Source organism: Callorhinchus milii, unplaced genomic scaffold (assembly GCF_018977255.1).
Source record: "Callorhinchus milii isolate IMCB2004 unplaced genomic scaffold, IMCB_Cmil_1.0 Scaffold1, whole genome shotgun sequence".
Lineage (NCBI taxonomy): Eukaryota > Metazoa > Chordata > Chondrichthyes > Chimaeriformes > Callorhinchidae > Callorhinchus > Callorhinchus milii.
This window is the reverse complement of record NW_024704742.1, coordinates 75422647-75444049: the sequence shown is the minus strand read 5'-3', so window position 1 is coordinate 75444049 and position 21403 is coordinate 75422647. Positions and strand designations below refer to the sequence as shown.

The 21403-nt window shown below is 37.2% G+C and overlaps 1 protein-coding gene across 2 annotated transcripts in view; it reads left to right on the top strand.

Moving 5' to 3' along the window:
* hook3 (hook microtubule-tethering protein 3) overlaps positions 1 to 21403 on the top strand; it is a 73412-nt gene that overhangs the window by 28175 nt on the left and 23834 nt on the right. Inside the window, exons 9-17 of one of the 2 annotated variants that reach the window (XM_007891938.2) lie at positions 4604 to 4666; positions 8810 to 8973; positions 10152 to 10292; positions 11759 to 11960; positions 13637 to 13747; positions 15529 to 15613; positions 15731 to 15800; positions 16557 to 16697; positions 18934 to 19021. In XM_007891938.2, coding sequence (XP_007890129.1) covers positions 4604 to 4666; positions 8810 to 8973; positions 10152 to 10292; positions 11759 to 11960; positions 13637 to 13747; positions 15529 to 15613; positions 15731 to 15800; positions 16557 to 16697; positions 18934 to 19021 — 1065 coding nt within the window. The remainder of the gene's footprint in view (positions 1 to 4603; positions 4667 to 8809; positions 8974 to 10151; positions 10293 to 11758; positions 11961 to 13636; positions 13748 to 15528; positions 15614 to 15730; positions 15801 to 16556; positions 16698 to 18933; positions 19022 to 21403) is intronic. The other variant, XM_007891939.2, reaches the window with a different exon arrangement.

Genomic DNA, 21403 nt, shown 5'->3' with positions numbered 1-21403 from the left:
GTGATTCAAGGCACTGAAAGTACCAGTTATGAAGATATCCAAATGTTCCGCTATTCGATTAGATCATGGCTGATCTGTACCTCAACTCCAATTACCCACCTTTGCCCCATATTGATACATTTACCTATCTATCCACCTCAGTCTTGAAAATTTGAATGGATCCAGCATCCACAGCCTTTTGGGGGGAGAGAGCTCCAGATTGTTAATGCTTCTTTGCAATTGCTTCGGAATGTTCTAAAGACATTTTCCTAGGTATGACAACAGTGCCAGAATCAAAGCTGCAGCTCAGTGGCAGGATAACAAATAAAAATGCTGTGTGAAGCCTCAGGAACCTGTGGAGATAACAGCTTTGTGAAAAAAGGCATATTTTTTAACTGGAAAAGCCTGCTGATTTCTCATTAACCTTACAAGATCTATAAAAGCCTTTAACCTTCAGAATAAAGGGCAAAGTGATAAAAACATATAGTATAAATAGTCTTGGACTTTCTACAAGCCTCCATGGACAGTAGCATCTCTTTTTGGTATTTTCACAAGAGTCCCATACTAGTTTATGCGTCCAGGAGAACAGGGTGGCAGTTGATAGCACAGTCAGCTTTTGACCCACCATGCAGTCACTCCTGTCGCCATCCCCAACTAAAGTCCCAAGTGAAAGGCTGATCGCAAATCATTCAAAGTCTTATTACACACTCGTAAATCGCCAGAGAAAACATTCACTTATAAGGAGTTTCTGAGGTGCGCTGTCCTTTACCCAATGACGAATTTTGTGGTTCCCAATTTGGTCACTTTCCCTTCAGATCCATGTTGACTTGCAGCAGTTGAAGAGATTCTATATAAAAATGCATGATTTTTATTAATGGTATTTAGTGGTATCAAAAGGTTCTGGAGGTTGTCATCCAGTTGCTCAACCAGACAAATTTAATATGGTAATAAATTGCTTCATTCCATTGTGTATTTCAACCAAATGTCCAGGAGAAGGTCTGGCCTCGATCAACCTAACCTGTGTCTACTATGGCATTTGGCTTGGTCATTGAAAGTATCTTCAGTTGAACTTGGGAATCACAGGTACCGATGCAGAGTACATGCTTCCATCTTTCAATCTACTTTCAGAGCATTTATGGAATTAATTCCAGTCTATTTTGATAGCTCTTTTTCCATGTATCATGTGAGAAGGCAGGACATTATTTGTGAGGCATTTTGTTTAAGGAAATCTGTGACTGTATTGCCACACTCTTCAAATAATAGTGTCACTCTGTGCAGAGGATGTCTGCCAGCAGCAGAATGGCATCAATCTGAATGAAGGATATCCTCTAGTAGTGTTGTATTACTCTGCATAGAAGATTTTTGCTCGAAGCACAATTGATACCTTTGCATTCTTGCCCTGATGTTGGCAACATATTGTGTGGCTCACTGTGTGAGATTGGTGCAGCTGAATTTTTCTGTGGATTCTTGTACAAAGTTCAGCTGGATTAGGCCTCTAAACCTAGATCTGAATTGATGGTCTAAAGAAAACAATATTCTCAAGGGAGTTTGGCTATCAACACTGTCTCCACAATTGTCGTTGATAACTAAAACTTTGCTGTAGATGAGCAGCAGTTGGCAGGCAAGTCCTGCCAGCTAGACTATGCTATCCAGCAAAGACAGCCTTCTCTTCCTAACTTGGTCAATGTTCTGTGATGTTGGAGGCTAGTGAAGAAGGAAAATTGTCTTTGTGTTAAAACATTTTAATTGTTTTGAGTCCAGAACATCTTTCTGACTACTGAATTAACTCACTACAATTTCTACAAGTCTGAGGACCGTACATAGATTAAGATTGGAATGATGTCCATTAATGGACATTAGTTAGAGAACGCTATCTTGTATGCAGAATGAAAGACTAGAGCCACATAGGGTGGAAACTCAAGGTTCATGGTGTCATGAAGCCAGAATTGTCCTAAACAAAAACATTTCCTTTTTGTGGATTCCATAATTCAATGAATGAAGACAATCCTATCAGCAGTTAATTTACTTTTTTTTGTTTGTTCCACTCCCACATTCAAATGAATCAGAGCAATAATAATCTGGCCAAATTGTTTGTGATTGAAAACTAGGAAGATCAAATTTAAAAATGATTGAATATGAATTTCAGATAGACTAATTTAACTCAAAAGGCAATGATCAAATAGAATAAATTACCAGGGAAGGCTGTTTCAGTAAATAAGATAATTGAGTTCGTGACAATTTATGTTTGGGAAGAACGACAGGATAGAGGATCATGATAAATGGAGAAGGAGCAAGACATTTTTTTAAAATTCTACTTCAAAACTTCCAGATAAAACAAAAGCATTTTCTCAAACTTCCTCAAAAATCACCATTTTATCTCTGAACTCATGTGAAACTTTTCTTCGTAAATGACAGTTGCAAGTCAGAGCTTTTCCCAATGTCAAATCTTACATTTATATAGAGATCTTTACACAGCATAGCATCTCTCAGCACTATATAAATGCAAGTTGTCATTCTATCAGCTGCAATCCTACCAGCACTTAATCTATTTTTTCTTACTTGTTCCACTCCCACGTTCACATTGCTTACATAACATTAGAACGTTTAAAGCATTTGTTTAGAAGCAATTTCTTCAGGCTCCGTTTCTAAATGTGAGTTTCTGTATTCAGTTGATTTCCTCATGAAACAAGTTATATGAAACTCTTTCTTGTACTTTTCCTAGTATCCAGTCATGGATTATTCAAATGATTCCTTAGAGGAAATGATGGCCACTACCTTTCTTCCCATGGAAGACTTTATTCTTATATTGTGATTCTTTTGGAGAAAAGGCAGAAGAATGGGCCTAAATGGTTTCTGCTTACTGAGAGCCACAGGCATAATGAGCTGAATGGCCTTCTGTGTTATAAATTTCTGTGGATCTCAAGATGCTCAGCATTGACAGTCCCATTAGAATCGCTTGCTTGGAGCACCCATGGTTGGTTAGAAAGGATACAATAAATCCTTTCCTGAAAGTAAACGGACCTGTTTAGAGGATTGTGGATTCTACCACCCAGGGATTTAATCTTCTGGTTTCCAGGAAAGCCTACACTGTGAAGCTATTGAACACCAAATTATCCAGTTTTATTTTTGGACTTAATTGCCACTTTAGTGCAATGGGGTGTGAGATATCTTTCTCTACATCCAGATGCTTTTAGATGAAGAGGTTTCAGCATTTCCATGTGGAGCAGTGTTTGAAGAGTGCACATTGGTTGTAGGCAAGATCGTGTCGCAACATTTTTAACCTGTAAATTTCTATAAATTTCAATCATTTTACAACAAAGTAGTTTTTAACTTATTTCAATATGAACAGTTTGTGAACTACAAGTGATGGTGATGGACTTCCTCCCCTTGACTAAGGTTGTTTGAGCTCATGGTTTTCAGGGAATTTCAGTGCAGAAGGTTTCCTCTCCAAGCCATCTTCAAGGCAGCCAATCGGAGTGGTGAGCATGATTTTCTAAATGTTTCCTGGCTTTGTAACAGTTCAGGATGCCAGGTTCTTTGGTTTGTTTATAAGGATAGGTCCTATTTAAAAGATAGAGGATGAAAGAATGCCAGATTACCTATCTTTTAGGTGTGGTCTTCCTCAATCTTAACTGAAGTTCAACATTCACATACAAAGCCCCTTTGCAGTCCCATCAATTTATTATTCATCAGTTTCAGCAGTTCTGGAGTTGCCCTTTGGCCATCTCTGGGTTAAAAAACAAAACAAAGTTAAGGCTCCAAATGAGATGATGTGTAAATATGCCATGCGAGAGGAGGCTGCTTTATTTTGGGACTCACAAGCTAATTTGCGTCACAAACAAAATGGTGGCATCAACTTTATTGGAAACTAGGAGTTTAACCAGAGGTAATACATGAATACAAATTATTTTATCATCTTTGTATTGCAATGTATTGAAGAGACATTTCAGATCAAAATGGCTGCAATGCCTGAATGTGCAGTTTGTGGATTCGCCCATTTGTAGAAAAAAGAAAATATTGTTGCTTAATGGTATTTTCTAGCCTTAGACATTTTACGCTGTGCCCTGTATGCATAGTGTATGAGCCTAGCCTTGTCACAAAAACTGAAACAATATGATGAGCTCTGTCTGAGGGAATAGAATTCAAATCAACATTCACCAATGCTGCCTCTGGGTAGAAGAAAATCACCTGTGGTAATATAGTGCCTTTGTTATTGAAAGAAATCATGATAAGGGTTAGATCCTGAGTTTTTCCTCTCTTCTCTCATCCTTAGTTGGTTTAAAAAAAAATCATTCCCCAGCAAGGAGATAGCTATAGGCAAGGAAAATTCCAGAATTTGGGGTGATCTCAACCAGTTATTATCCAATCAATGCAACATTGTTAACTGATGTATATTACTGTTTTCATTTTGTTAAGTAGATCATACTGAAAGTCTGTTCACAAACCATATTTTCCCTAGGTGTCAGAACAATAGTGTACACCTAGAAAGCTTTGTATTTGCAAAATTTATCTCTGTATCTTCTACATTCTATCACTGACCTGACACCATTGCTTTTTTTCTTTTCTGAATCCTGCTGTTTGTGATGAAATTTTAACATCTCTTTCACTTTGCCTTGTTTTGAAGGCACACCTTTTTCAAGATGTGACAGCTAGACAGAGATTAGAGTGTATTGAACTAGAAGAATGGGTAAATCTATTATTTATCTTTTTAACAGTCATATCATCAGGCTCAAATAATGTATTAACATCCACCATCTGGGTTATCTAACCAATCTCAGCTTTGGTTGTCTATTTTTCCCTTATTGTTATCAAAAAAATTACATGGGAGTGGCTGTTCTAATTATTCATAATGCTTTGAAAGGAAGTGAATTGACTATAATTAAAAGGGGGGGGGGGGTGGGAAGAGAGCCATGATGTTGTTGTACTTCATTTGTACATAACAATCTATGTATAACTTGAAATCAGAGCTGTCTGGTGCAATAATTAAATGGTTAAATAGTTCTGCCCATTTTCAGCAATTATATACACATCTAATATTGCTTTGTATGAATTTTTTAGCATTGATCTATCATTTGATAAGGCGCTATGGTAAATGCAAGGATTATTATTATTTATATTGGATGTGGAGGCCATTCATTCTGTTGGTTGGAAAGATCACCACCTTTGAGAAAGAGAAAATGCATGACTCAAATTATTATGTGCTGATAGTATTCCAGTAATAAGGGTTTCTACAATATGACTGAATTTATCAGAAATTAGGCGTACACCGTACTCACATTTTTCAACTAGATGTGAAAATTAACCAAGTAGTCAGCCACTGATACTTTTGGCCTCTTATTTCAGTGCCAGACTGGTGATTATTGTTTTGACAAAAACAATTTTTGCAATAAATATAATTGGAAATTGATTGAATAAACTGTTCAGGTGAAACAAGTTTCTACAGTAGGAAGATGTATTCAGTAGGTTAACTGTATTATAGTATTTGGTCCATAAATAGATTATCTTGGGTTGAGGCATGTGCATGTTAAGATGAACCGCAATGTTTCTCCATAGCTAAAAGTGCTTAAGGTTTGTTTAATGTTACCTGCACATAAGTGATATCCTATTCAAGTTGTTTAAAATGCCAAGGATAGTGGAAAAAACTTTATTTAAATTGCTGCTCGACATACTTTGTTTTATAGTGCATGACCCGAGCTTTCTGTTCTATTATTTCTTCATTGGGTAGAGGGGGTAGTGCATTATAGTACTGTAATAATCTTTGCTATTACAATTAAGGAGCGCTGTTTATGAAATATGACCAAGTAAATATGATAAGCAAAATTAGGAAATAGTAAAATTTAATTAGTGGCCTTTTCAGTTGGTTAATAAATGTTCTTTTTATCTTCGAACAACGATTTACACTTTCATATAACACCTTTCACATTGGGAGAATGTCTCAAAAAGCTTTACAAAAAACTTAACTAAAAATATGAAAAGGCTATTTGTTCCTATAAGCCCATTTCTTAATAGTTCTCAGCATCGGCTGCCTGTCTCAATCCCTTCATTATCCAGAATTCCATTCAGTTGCCTTTTGTACCCATTTGTATGTTTTGCTTTAACTATTTGTTTCTTTTTTTTAAAAAAAGTGTCTTACTCATTTTTCAGTTGTATCCCTGGGTGTTGAAATCTTCTAATATTGAACAATTTTCTTGCATCAAAAAAGTCAGTCTCTTGAAAACTTGGATGATCTCACCTTAGTTTCAATTTTTCAAAAGAGAACTTGCCTAATTTTCTTAATGTTTCCTCATAATATGCCAGAGGATCTTGTATGATTAGTTGTGTAATTAATACCTTGCATCTTTTAAAGTAACAACAACATTTGCTGTCAAATGCTAAATTGAAGTTGGCATCTGTGCCTGTAATAGTTGATAGGTTGTTTCTACCTTATTTAAGTATTTCATGTGGAAGGTTTAGTATTTTGAAAATTTTCAAGTGATGCCTTTGAATGTGTTTTATTTCAATTTAGTTTAAGCATAACTGAAGAATCCAATATCAGTAACCTATAATTTAGAATTTATTTTCTCATTAATCTTTGAGATAAATTTTGTCCAGACTGCTGAGTTGATCATCTCAATTCTTGGGTGCTACATGACAGGCGTAAATATCTCAACAGCTAATTTACAAAATGTCAGTGGGTTAGCATTAAATGCAAGGGAGGAAGGTTTTGTTTTTAAATTAAGTATTTTGAGTCAGTCTTGATGCCAATGGTCCTAGACAGTTACATACATTGTAAATTTAAGGCAGGCGTAGACAGTTAGTCTGTGCAGCCGACCCATTCAACTTCTCAAAAGATTCATTTTGATGCATAAATCTCTTGACCTCAACTTAATTTCCCAGGATTTGTCTAATTCCTTTTGGAAGTCCTTTACTTCCTTCATCACCTGTACTGTTTTGTTTGTGTCACGTTGCACAACTTTTATTGAAGCGTTTGAATTCCTCACAGTCATATCAAGTACCTGGCATCTTACCAATTTTATGAACCTTCTACAACAACTTGCATTTATATAGCGCCCTTCACAACGATGGCGTATCGGAGCACTTTAGATATGTTTTGCTTATTAATCATTGGGCTAAATCTTGCCCAGACTCCTGCATTGATCATCTCAGCAATAGATCTAACCTCTGTTGATTATTTGGCAGCCTGTAGCATATTCCAATCACTAAATATTCTTCCTAGCGTCTTCTAACCATAGACTGTTTCATTTCCAATATCCTTTTCTTTAGTTACATTTAATTTACCCTAATAAATATTGCCACCCTTACCCCTTTCTATGTGCTTTCTGATACACTAGTTTCCCACAGGTTAATTTCCCCATTCATCTTCTCTTCTGAATCAAATTTCAGTCACTCCCACAATACGTTCCTCCCTCTTTGCCAATATTTTGAGCTCGCCCATTTTGTTCTTTGTAACTTGGATTAATATAAATGCGCCTTAGATAATTCTTCTTCGTCCAGCTTTCTTGCTGTGGTCTACCCTCTTTTCCAGGTAAATAGTGGTAGCATTGTAAAGCTTTGACATAACTTTTGTGGATTTTAACCTATTATGCAGTGTAGCTCAACATCCTGTTCATTTTTATTGATTTCTCACACTGTTGGGATATAGTGAGTGATGAGTTAGTTCACACCCCTAGATTTACCTTTGGCAACATCCATCTCATCCCTGAAACAAACATGCCTCTTTTGTTTGTTTCCAGTACCTTACTTTACAACACAAAATTATATTTGTATAGTGCCTTTCATGTCAGGAAGACATCCCAAGGTACTTTGAACACTGTTTGCCAATGTTCAGCCTGGGTGCTTGATCTGCCTTGGCTTCCTCCTCAGATTCCACAGTATTCACTTGCTTAATATCAACTCCAAATGTAACTACATTGCACTGAGTCAGAAAATCCACTTTATTTATTGTTAACAAGAGAAAGGTTCTAGCATTGACCCATGAGGCACCCACACCAATTCCATATCCTAGTTCCTTTTACAGCTATCTTTAAGGGGGTCAACCTGGCTTAGTTGGTAACACCCATCTCTGATTTGGAAGATTGTAGGTTCAAACTGCGAGTCAGGACTTCAAACTCAGCCTAGGATGTGGAGCATTGCATTGTTGCAGATGTTGTCATTTGGATAAGGGATTAAACTGAGGTCCTATTTGTCATTTCAGGTGGATATTCCCATGGCACTATTTGAAAAGAGATGGGAGTTTATCCCAATATCCTGGCCAACAATCCCTCAGATAAAGATTAGTCATTCACGTCATGGCTGTTTATGGGACATTACTGTTTGAAAATTGGCTGCCTACAAAATACAAAGACACTACACCTCATAGTAAATTGTGTGAAAGCTTTGAGATGTTCAGTGACATGATAAGGCACCATACCAAATGCAGTGATTATTATTTTATGTTTTAGTTATTGATAAATTTCTTTATACCGAATTCATTTCTAAAAGAGTGACACTTGCGATCCGAAGTTTAAGACTTGATTTGAAGTATTGCAACTCAGCTATTAGTTGCAGTTTTACAGGATGTAAGAAAGGTGCTTTACAATCTTAAGGACTAGGTTTAAGTCTAATGCAAAGTACAATGTCAAAAGGAGATGACCGTTTTGAATATACTGTTCATAGGTTTGGAAGATAATTATAATGGAATTTGGACTCTGAATCGATTCCTTATTCGATCTGTTGAGTACTTTCAAATGTTCACCCTATATGAAAGGAGCTACACAAGTGCAATTTGTAGATTTGCATCAAAGTAAGTTTCAGATTAATATGTTTTTTTTTCTGTTCTGCATTTAAATAGGTTGCGGCTCTACAAGAGGAAAAAAGTAGTTTACTAGCAGAAAATCAAATTCTTATGGATCGCCTCAACCAATCTGATTCCATTGAAGACCCCAACAGCCCAGCAGGACGTAGACATCTTCAACTTCAATCCCAGTTGGAACAGCTACAAGAAGAAACCTTCAGGTACTGACCTATGAGAATAAAGTGGAGGCCTGTTGAAAGTTTTTGATGGGTTTTGATAGTGCAGAGGGGAGAAATAATTTCCACTGGACAGTGAATACGTGACTAGAGGGCATACAGTTATAATAATTAGCAAAGGAAGTTATTTGCAGGGGGATGGGGAAAGGCAGGTAAATGAGACTGAATGGATTGTTCTTTCAAAGAACCAATAATGACACTGCTGTAAATTTCTATGGTACTGATAATAAAATTGCACTACATTGCTAAACTGTCAAGTACCAGGTTTAATATGACGTACCAAAACAAGATGAAGTGTGGTGTTGCGCATATCAAAATTGACTATAATTGGAATTTAAATGAATGAGTTAGTCTCTGTAGAATGGACATTTCAGCAAAGCCTGAAATAGTTTTAATGTGTAATCCTCTCCAGGATAGACTAGAAATTGATCCATATTAATAATGTGTGCGTTTGATATAGTGCTTATAACATAACGTCTCAAAAAGCTTCACAGGCAATTGATGTACAGAATAGTGGCTGGGTATTTATAGTTAATTGCTTGAATCAAAAGTTGTACCATTGGCAAAATAGAAATTTTAGATCCACCCCCATCTTTCGTGCTGGCACTTCAACCCTTGTACTCATTAGAAGATGTGTTGGAGTCCTGTTATAATGTGGGTGTTTGATCCATAAAATCCCAACTGGTGTGCCAGCCAGTTTCAATGCACAGGTGTATTGCACAGCTGAGCAGCGCCTTGCCTGCTGACATCCAGGTCATTGAGTCACTGCCGTTGTCACTTTCTTTGTAATGCTCAAGGCAGAAAGTGATATCTGTGACAACTTAGTGACCCAAATATCGGCCATTTTTAGAGCAAACAACAGTCAAAGGAAAGGAAGCCATCAGCTATATGCTCTACCATGCTATTTGGTGCATTTACTCACCAAGCCCAAGTTTTGGTTAAATGTTAATATTGGGATACCACACGTGTTTATTCTTTAGTGGTGACATCCTTCACTTTCAACACAAAAGTAAACTGAGAAATGTTTTATCATTTCTCATCTTTACTGACAAATTTAAAACATTTCAGTTATTTATCTATTGTAAAGCTAATTGGCTGCAAAATCCCAGATGGATGAAAGAATTTGAATAACTTTACAAAAGCAGTTGATCTGTTAATTTCAGATTAGAAGCAGCAAAAGATGACTTTCGGATTCGATGTGAGGAACTTGAGAAAGAACTTATTGAATTACGAGAACAAAACGAAGAGCTTACGAGCCTTGCAGATGAAGCCCAGACTTTAAAGGATGAGATGGACGTTCTTAGGTACTAATCATGATTGAATACTCCTAAGTGTAACATTTATTTCAAGTCTGTAACACATTCTAACCTCTAACCCTTTATGTGATTCCTTGATCAAGCAACTCTTTGAAATGTATTCCTCACTACAAAATGCCGCTTTTAATGAATCATAAATCACTTTGGCTTTGAAAGCTAAGATTGGATCTTGGTGCCCTCCTGTGGGCTGAAGTTCTGTGTATATTGAGATATTACTGAGAGCTTAAAAATTGGGTGCTTAGAAATGGATGTGCACCATTAGCACGTGTAATTTTTCCCACTTGGTTTTTAAGGGACATTTATAAAACTCAGAACATTTAATATTTATTATTTTCAGGTAATTCATGGGATAATTACAACTTAATGCCCTTTTGTGCTTAAAACATTATTCCAAAGAAATAATTAGATGATTACTATGAAATAAAGATTAATACAAATATTATCTAGCAATAAAGGGCACTATTGCATTAGATAGAAATAAAGATTTGTGTATCCAACTTTTAGTATTAAAACCTATTCAAGGATTGCAACTATCTTATGCAATAGTGCCCTTTATTGCTAGGATAATGTTTGTATTACAGTTGTTCAGGTATAAAAGTAAAGACTTTTGTAATGAAAATTCACAATCATTTAACAACGTTAGAATTTTGAGCCAGAACCATCACCATCCGTGAAGTTTAATTGTAGCTAGTTCTGGCAAGTTAAGCATTTTATCTGTTTCACAGATTTTGTTTTTCTGCCCGCTGAACTTGTGTAGATACCTCCCCCAATCCAGGATGGAGTTCCAAACTTCCTACTTTTTTCTTTTAATCTATCCCTCTTAACCATACCCTGTTCAGCCATTGCAGTTTTTCTAAATACTAAATTCTATTTTTAATTTATAGAACAAAGATAAATGTGTTCAAATCCTCTCTTCCCCCACCCACATAGTAGCATCAAACTCATTGAAAAAATCCTGAGTAGTGGTAGCTTTCATTATTGCTTTGTGGGAGTCATTTTTGAAAGCTGAAGGAAACTGTTTTGATCTTTATGGAGGGCTTTTTGACCTATCTCGATCTCTTATTCAGTTTGTCTGGAAGATTTCATCAAGACCTCCCTGCTGTTTGCAAATTCAGAAAATCATCCTCTCCAGGGCCATTTAAGATAAATATTGGGTTAGGCCAGTGTCTTCTGACTATGATTCTGAGAAACAAGATTATTGCTTATCAGGCAAACTTTAGGAATGGTACCAACTGCAGTGTTGCTTCTCTGAAAGATACATGCTTGATACAGGATGTGGATCCTAACAAAAAAAAATCAAATAGGTTGATTTATTTGACTTTACAGGCCATTAAGTAATTCTTAATTCTTACACAACTCCCACATTTAAAAAATGTTTACTATGATTTCTTGATTTTGTTTAAGAACATTTATGCTTTGTTTTCTTGCTGATTTAAGTTCTATTATTGAGTTAGGCATTCGTCTGATAAAGTGGGGAAACTGGAAGGCATTGTAGAAGTGTACAAAAAGAAGCTGGAGGATCTGGGTGACTTGCGGCGGCAGGTGAAGCTCCTTGAGGAAAAGAACACAATGCACATGGAGAACACGGTCAATCTAGAAGAGGAGCTCCGCAAGGCAAATGCTGCCCGGGCACAGCTAGAAACTTATAAGAGACAGGTATGAATTTGTAGAGAAATGTTGGAATTAGAATTGAAAGACGGTGCTGGTTTATATTAGGAGTCCTGTAGCTCAGTGGTTAGAGCATTTCGCTCGCAAGTGAGAGACCTGGGTTTGATTCCCAGCAGAGCAAAACATTGGGCAAGTTTCCTTACTCCACACGCCTGATGATAATCCCTCAAGGAAAAAAACAAACAATAATAAAATTAGTCATTTTAATCCAAGACTGTTTGTGGGACACTGCTGTGCGCAATTGGCTGCCGCATTTCGACCGCAGTTAGTTCACTTTACAGTATATTCTGTGAATCGCTTTGAGACATCTAGAATGAAATTCCACTTGAGTCTAGGTTTACTCTCCTGTTTTTACAGCATCCAAAATTTGACAAATTCTTAAATATAACCTTCATTTTGAAGTTGGTTTTCTATAATTTACAAATTACAGGCATCAACTTCAATGAGACTGAATTCAAGTTATAATAATAATCCTTGCATTTGATATAGCACCTTATGTCTTTGAGACGTCTCAAAATGCTTCACAGAATATACTATAAAATAGTTTGACTGCGTATTTTGTGAAACAAAACTTCAACAATTTGCCAAATCCTAAATGCTCTGAAATGCTACATAGAATAAATCAACACCCTGGTGGAATTTCTCCCAGCTTTAGGCCAAAATTGGATATGGCAAAAAACACTTTTCTAGTTCTAACATCTCAACATATGTAGTATTATTATAACAATTATTTTCATGATCGTATCATTGCCATAATTTTGCTTCCAAAGTCTACAGAATTTTTCTTGCAGATATTTTATGCCGTTGGGATGTCCCCCTGACGTGAAAGGCACTAAACAAATGAAGTGTTATTGTGGATTAGTTAACTATCGTGTCTCTCCCATGGAACTGACCCTGAATGTTCAACACCCAACCATTTTATACTGAACTTTATATTTTAATTAGTTCTTAATAGTTAATTGTTGGGAAACAAAGAACTGCTTAACTAAGATAAATATTGCCCAGGCAACTCTTCTTAAAAATTGGTACCTAGATAGGATTTGCTGCTTTAGAAATCTAACTACAAGATGACCCTGCAAGAGCATCAGTTTGCTTAGAATGTGAGTCTCCTCTGCATTCATCACTACCAGAAATGAAGTACTCTTCCATGAGGGCTGGCCAGCTGCACAAATCCAGCAGGTCCGCTACAGAATCTAGAAGTAATGCTGATGGTAACCAGATGAAGTGGAACAGCATCCTTTTTTTTTTTGCACAGACCCGTTATAATGCAGTGTTTAATTTTTTTTTATCTGCGCTACTATGTTATAAAGGGGCTGCTCTACTTTTGCACCTGAATCTTTTTGAAGAAGGGAGCTTCATCATCGTAAATTTTGTTCAGAAAGCCTTGAAGAGATGGTGTGTTTAACTTTACTTTCTGTTTATAGATCCATATATTTTGTCATCATTTTGGAGAAATCTGCTCGTAGAAATTGTGGAACAGATTAAATTTAGAAAATTCCATATTAGACTTTGGAAACAAATGCACACTGCAAGATTTACGTGAAAAATTATTCAAAAAATTTGCATTGCATCCTTCCAATTGTGCATAAATTGTCAAGTTTGTAAATTTTCTTTGATCAAAAATTCTAGTTTCTGTTTCTAATTGTTGATGTAATTTTTTTTAGGTTGTCGAACTTCAAAACCGCTTATCCGAAGAGTCAAAAAAGGCAGATAAAATGGAGTTTGAGTATAAGAGGCTGAAAGAAAAAGTGGACACTCTCCAGAAAGAGAAAGATGTAAATATATTTTTACAATTCATTTTAGGAGCGCATTCGCCTACAGAATACAGTCACTACATTTTACAGTAAATTCTGTGAAGTGCTTTGAAAGGTACTTTATTAAATGCAAGTATTATTATAAATTGCAATGTTTACAACTAAAGCATGACAGAATATAATTCCACTGAAAAGGTATTATCTAATTTATTTTGAAAAAGTGTGATCAGTTGTTTTACAAGTTCATTAAAGAGGAAAGCAATCATTTCACTTTATGTGCTAAGTTTCAGCTTCAAGTAATTGCAAGTCTGGTATAAGACAATTTGGATTCCAGAGGAAAACTTTCTTCTCCAGTGTCCTGAACAACATGCTTTAATCTCAAACTAAAAATAACCCAAATTTCTGCACTGATGTGTCATTTCCATTACTCATATTGGACATTTTTATGGCCTCTTTAAATGAGACTGCCAATTTAGTACAGTAAAGTTGTGCCTGTTAGAAACTGCATTGATATGGCACAAAGTAACTGCTAATTTGGACAAGATGCAAACCCAGCATTGAAAGACTAATGCAATACATGTATTTATATACAGCCTTTTATATTGGGAGGATGTCCCAAAGTCCATTCACAGTGCTGGATGGGCAATACCCTGAAGTGTACTGATTTAAAAAAAAAAAGTTAGCCACTCTCCATTGTTAAAGTGACAAAATTAATTACGGATTCACAAAATCCATATAAGAAAATAGACATAGACATGTTTTGCTTTGGCATTCTTGGTGTATATGCGTATGCATACCCTGTAAGCAGGATCTCCTTAGAGCCAAACTGTCTCCAAGGTGACATATATGGCAACGAAATGTCAGAATCAAGCCAACAGGTGGAGTCCCGTAGCTTAGTGGTTTGCACGCACGCCTCGCAAGTGAGAGCACCCATGTTTAATTCCCAGTGGGGCGAAACGTTAGGTAAGTTTTGTTACTCCACATGACTCTGTTTACCTAGCAGTAAGTAGGAACCTGGTTGTTAATCGATTGGTGAATCGCTTCCTGGGGGTAATAATTCCTCCAAAGAAAAATGTGGTCACTCAATCCATGACTGTTTGTAGGACACTGCCTTGCGCGTTTTTCCCACAAAATACAATATATTCTGTGAGATTTCTCAACGACATGATAAAGTACTATATCAAATGTAATTATTATTTATTATTCTTAACCCTTTGTGGGGGTCTTGGTAATCCTGAGTCAGTGCTCCAGGGCACTGCTGAAGATTTATTTGAATTACTTGGAAAGGCAGACCAGTCACTGGAGTCAGGGAGTCACCCCACTCAGATCCCATTAACTCTGTAAGCCTAATGGGTAAGATGATCCTAGGTGTACAAGCAGCGGGAAAAGCTTGGCAGACAGCGAGATCAATGGCAAGCTATGTGGTTTTAGCTGGGTAGATTCCAGCAGTACCCCAACCTACACTCTGGAGTCCCCAAAACTTGGCGCTTGCCAACCTGCACCTAATTCTCTATGGAATTAGGTAAGCAGGATGCATCCCTCCAGGGAGAGTGCACATTCCATTCCAACAATCTATCTCTAGGATTTCCATGTGTTGGTGAGATGCATGGAAATCTCAGCTTGGCGATGGGTTTCCACAGGCAGCTGCCCCCCAAAAAATTGCCAATTGCAGTAAGATGTTAATTGCGGAGAAAGAGTAACTTGATTTTATTTTCAAAAGTATAATTGTTAGGTAAGTGAAAGCCTCATAATGTGCAAGATGTACTTTATTTGAATTTTTTTTAACTTTAATATTTCTGTAGAGGTTAAGAACTGAGAGAGATTCCTTGAAGGAAACTATTGAAGAACTAAGGTGCGTACAAGTGCATCAAGACCAACTCACAGCAGGTCAGTGTCACAACCTTTATTCCCGTTTTCGTTCTTGACTGTTTGATGCAATTACAGCAAATACATACAGTTTTATTCAGATGGCATAACTTGCATTCATTCTTGCATTTCCTTAAGGACTTACCCCACTGACTAGTCAAGAAACATCCGACAGTTTAGCAGCAGAGATAGTAACGCCTGAAATAAAGTAAGTAAAAGATCTAATTTCCATCCAAACTAAGAATAATGTGCATTAATCAAATAATAGGCTGATAGATATTTTTGATGATACCAGAATCACTTTGTCAGTTTCCACATGTATGTCAATGTCACCAATCTCTTCTGTGGTTCTCAACTTTAATCTAGGACTATTGTTGTCCTGACCAGTTGTATGCCAGACATTAACTCATTCACCCCAATAAAACCATGCTTTCAAAATCCTCTTAAAACTGTATTGTATTGACTTCCCCTCATTTCTGCCCTCCTTCAGCTTCCCCAGGGTACAAGTTGTTGTTGGTTGCTAATTTGTGACCAGTTGTTCTGCAGCTCTGATTTTCCCTATCAGGATACTTTAGCAATCCTACATCCTGTTTGCTATGAATATATTTACAAAAGCATTGAATATACACAACAACAACTTGTATTTATATAGCGCACCTCATGCAGGGTAACATCTCAGTGCTTGATTTATAAAACCCTTTCAAATTGTGTGTTATGTTTCCTGCGATCATAATCTCATTTTCTCTTTTAGGTCTCTTATTCTCATAATCCCCTTTACTTTGTTTTAAGATTGTTTCCATTCTACCTGTTATTTATGCTGGAGGAGCCTTTTTATTCTTATTCCCAATTTTTTTTCTCTCTTCTACTCTTCTTTCCTGGTGTTAAAAACCTACTTAATATTCTCCATAGTTTGCTGTCTATTTTTGCAGTGCAGTTTGCTAGCTCTTTCCTATTCTTGCTCTAGGGAAAAGCTTATCCGGCTGCAGCATGAAAATAAGATGCTGAAGATAAACCAGGAGGGATCTGATAATGAAAAGATAGCCCTGCTGCAAAGCCTACTGGAAGACGCCAACAGAAGAAAGAGTGAATTGGAGACTGAGAATAGGTATGAAACATTCCAGTTTTCAACTGCTTTGCTGTGATGTGGATCATTTTTCTAATCTACTTAGGGTTTGCACAGTAGGTAATGGATTTAAATGATGCACATTAGCTATTAAGTTTACCAAATAAAACATTTCATGGCATAATAGCATATGGCTTCCCATCATTAATTTGGAATAAATGGTCAGCAAGATCTAAAGCCATATTGGCTGTCATTTATTAAGTTATTTTCATGCAGGTAATCTTCCATGTTGCTTCTGATTATTGATATCAATTTTCTAATGATGAGATCAGGGCATTGAACTGCCATGTTCTCCCCATTGTTTGTTGACTCCCTGAAATTGATTATCACTCTTTCAGAATTCTCCTCTCACATATCTCTTGACTATCTTGAAAAGGTAATAGACCTAATATAGAGAAACACATTGATTATACGGTAGAATGTGGCTAGGTGTGTTGCTGGTTTTCTATGCTATGCATATTTTTTGTTTATGTAATTGAAAAGTGAGCTTTAGTTTGAACATCTCGTTTGAGAGATCAGTGTGGTGGAGAGCAGAAGGGAAGATATTTAAAAAAACACACACACATAAGGAGGATAAGGCCATGAGTAATGATGGGAAGAGATGAAGAACCTTCCTTGGATTCTGGAACAGTCCCCATGGATTGGAAGATCGCAAATGTCACATCACTATTTAAAAAAGGTGGAAAGGTTGGGGAACTACAGGCCAGTTAGTCTCACATTAGTGATAGGAAAATTTTTAGAATCGTTGATTAAGGATGTGGTGCTGTGGTATTTAGGGGAGCACAATATAATTAGGCCAAGTCAACATGGCTTTACAAAAGGGAGATTTTGACAAATCTCATAGAGTTTTTTGAGGATATTTCGAGTAAACTAGATAAGGGTGAATCAGTGGATGTGGTCTATTTGGACTTCCAGAAGGCATTTGATAAGGTGCCGCATAAAAGGTTAGTCTAAAAGATAAGGACCCATAGAATTGGGGGAGCATATTAACGTGGATTGGGGAATGGTTAACGGGTAGGAAACAATCAGTAGGGATAAACGGGTCCTTTTCTGATTGGCGGGATGTGACTAGTGGAGTGCTACAAGGATCAGTCCTTGGGCCTCAGCTATTTACCATCTACATCAACGATCTTGATGAGGACATCAAAGTTAATATATCTAAATTCGTGGATGACACAAAACTAGGAGGAAGTGTCAACACAGAGGATGACATTAAAAAAATGCAGCGAGACATAGATAGGTTAGGTGATTGGGCAGGTAGGTGGCAGATGAAGTATAATGTAGGGAAGTGCGAAGTCATCCACCTAGGTAGCAAAAACAGTAGAGCGGGTTATTTTTTAAGAAGGGACTTGGGTGTCCTTGTACACCAATCACAGAAAGTTAGTCTGCAGGTGCAGCAGCAATTAGGAAGGCGAACGGTATGTTAACATTCATTATGAAAGGATTAGAGTATAAGAGTAGGGAAGTCTTGCTGCAACTGTATAGGGCCCTGGTGAGACCACACCTGGAATACTGTGTGCAGTTTTGGTCTCCTTATTTAAGGAAGGATGTACTTGCCTTGGAGGGGGTGCAGTGTAGATTTACTAGGTTAGTACCAGGGATGAAGGGGATGAGTTACGAGGATAGGCTGACCAATTTGGGCCTATATTCTCTAGAATATAGAAGAATTAGAGGGGATCTTATAGAAACCTATAAGATGATCAAAGGGCATGATAGAGTAGATAGTGGGAGATTGTTTCCCCTGGTTGGAGAAACTAAAACCAGGGGTCACAACCTTAAAATCAGAGGCCAGCCCTTTCACACTGAGTTGAGGAAGAACTTCTTCACTCAAAGGGTGGTGAATGTATGGAACTCGCTACCCCAAAGGGCTGTTGACGCTCAGTCCTTGAACATATTCAAGACTGAGATAGGTATATTTCGTATTGCTAAAGGGATTAAGGGATATGGGGATAAGGCAGGGTCAGGTTATTAGCTGGAGTTAGATTAGAAGATCAGCCATGATTGAATGGCGGGGCAGGATCGAAGGGTCGAATGGCCTACTCCTGCTCCTACATGTTATGTGGAAATTAATGCGTGTGGGTTAGAACAGTGGAAACGAGGGTGAAGCAAAGAAGGCTAGGAAGTGAAGGGGAATATGAACCAGAGTGGCAAAGCATAGGATGGTTGTGACACCTGAACAAATAACTTAATAAAGTTTATTTTCAATTCTTGTTAAAAGGCTAGCCAATCAGAGGGTCTTGGAAATCCAGTCTCAGGTTGAAGAACTTCAGAAGGCATTACAAGATCAGGGTTCAAGAGCAGAAGATGTGAGTGCAACCTGGAGTGTTAGAAGTGTTCTAACATTCATTTCAACTTTGCTGAATGTTTGCTTGAATTTATAGTTCTGCAGTCTGAAAACGGAAAGAGGTGAAACTATACTCTAGAAGTTGGAGGGGTGTTCTTCCCCCATGGGTTATTTAGTGTTAAACAATGTCTGTTGTATGTCAATACTAATAATGTTATAATACAATAGAAAGTTAAACCGTGTGTCTGCCTCTGGTGCCACTCTCGCCTCTGAGTCAGAAGGTTGTGGGTTCAAGCCCCATTTTGGACCTGAATTCACATAGTCTAATCTGGCACTGTACTGGGGAAGGGGGTTCCATCGTCAGAGCTGCCATTCTTCAGATGAGGGGTTAACAACGAAAGTTCCGTCTGCCCGTTCAAGTGGACGTTAAAGATCCCATGGCGAAAAGAGAAGAGAGTTTGTCCCAGTGTCCCGGCCAACAGTCCTCAAGTAAAATTGATCATTCTATTCCTGGCTGTTTGTGGAACATTGCTGTGGACAACTTGGCAGCTGCGTCTCACCCACAAATACAGTCACTCCACTTCACAGTATATTCTGCACTTTACGGCGTCCAGCTGACCTGAAGGTGCTATACCAAATGCAAAAATTCAGTGATTATTAATCGCTATTTCTATAGTTGTTAACACATCAAATTATCAGAAACCCTGCAAATTTAACCCAGAAGTTACCCATTCATAGCTTCTCATACAAAAACTGACTGTTTGCATATGCACAGGGAATGAGAAGTGACATTGGCAGTGACCAGTCACCTGAAAATTGGCCATTTTATTTATTTTAGTGTGCTCCAGCTGGCTGTGCACTCCTATTGCACAGTTTTCATGCACGTGCACCAAGTAATATTTTCTCTCTGAATGTTCAAAATAATGCTGTTCCATGGTTTTATTATTTTTCCATAAGTACAATATGTTTTTTTATTCATAGATCATAGGTCATTGAATTTAATATTCAGTAGGTATTAAAGTATGTTGACAAAACAATTTAAATTAGAAGCTTTTTATAAGATTATCTATTTATAGCTTTAGCTTTTTTAAAAAGAGATCATCCTTCTTGTTCTATGGCTAATTATCCTGTGGTGGTCTTTCATTTCTCTTTTAATTAATCGTGGCAAAATATATGCCTTGAGCTTTTTCATATGTGATCTTCAATCACCTTTAAAGGTGATCAGTCACTGGTCATTGAGGAAAATTTGTAAAGTTAGGTGGTTTATTCTTTATTTTGTTTTATTTTTTCAGGAGTTCAGACTCTGTCTCATCATACAACATTTACATTTGTATAGTGTATTTAACTTTAGGAGATCCTCTCGAAGAGTTTCAAGCAGGGCGGGGGAAGGTGGCTGTAGTGGGGTTTTCAAGGCAAGGAATTAGAAGTGGCACCTGTTCTGATATTTAGTTTGATTTTTAATTTAAATTTCTGTACTGTGGAACTCTGTCTAAAACGGCCTTTTAGTATTAACATGTTCCATTTAACTATCTAGCATATTAGTACTTGACTTGATTATTCAAAGAAATTTACATTGCTTATATTTTCACCTTGGACCTTGATTATTAAGGTTTCTTCGTAGAAGAGTGGTATATGTGCTACTGTAAGACAGCACTCCAGATGCTATTCTGTGTGAAAGAAGCAGGGCTGAGCCTTGGAATGATAAGATGGAAGAAAATTCAAATAGTTTTCCACAGCTGTGTTTAATAGCCTTAATAATGACAGATTGTAAATAATAATTAATCTTCAGAGAAGATTACATTTTATGACAAGGCTAGATTCTAAGACAAGGCCATATTTTTGATATGTAAATTGTATATTTTCCTGTTTTCCCTTTCTGTCTTTAATTGAGAGATTTTGATGATGTGATGGTCCATTTTATCATATACAAGAATTGTTATTTATACTTTGGGACTTAGAATAAAAACCAGAAACAGAATCGTCAGCACATGGTGTATAATCAGAAATGGAAACCCATTTATCTGATAAGGTGCTATATCAAACAAGAGAATTATTATTATTTCCTTGCTGTCATACCATTTGTGTTTTAGTCTGGAAGCAGAAAACTGTTTATATTGTCCATCCTGGGCCCCCTTCTCCATCCTTGGCCCCTTCTTTTCCTTATCTATTTATTCCCTCTTGGTGATGTCATCTGCAGCCAAATTTACTTCGTCTCCTCCAATATCAACTCTAGGTCTGCCGATGTTCTATTTAGCTTCTCTGGCAAACATCAGGGCTTGGATGAGTGCAAACTTCCTGTAGCTGAATGTGGAGAAGGGGAAAGCCATACTCTTTGGTTCCTGTCAACGTCTTCACTCCTACGGATCTAAACTCCTCAAGCTCCCTGGGCTCCCCCTCAGACTCA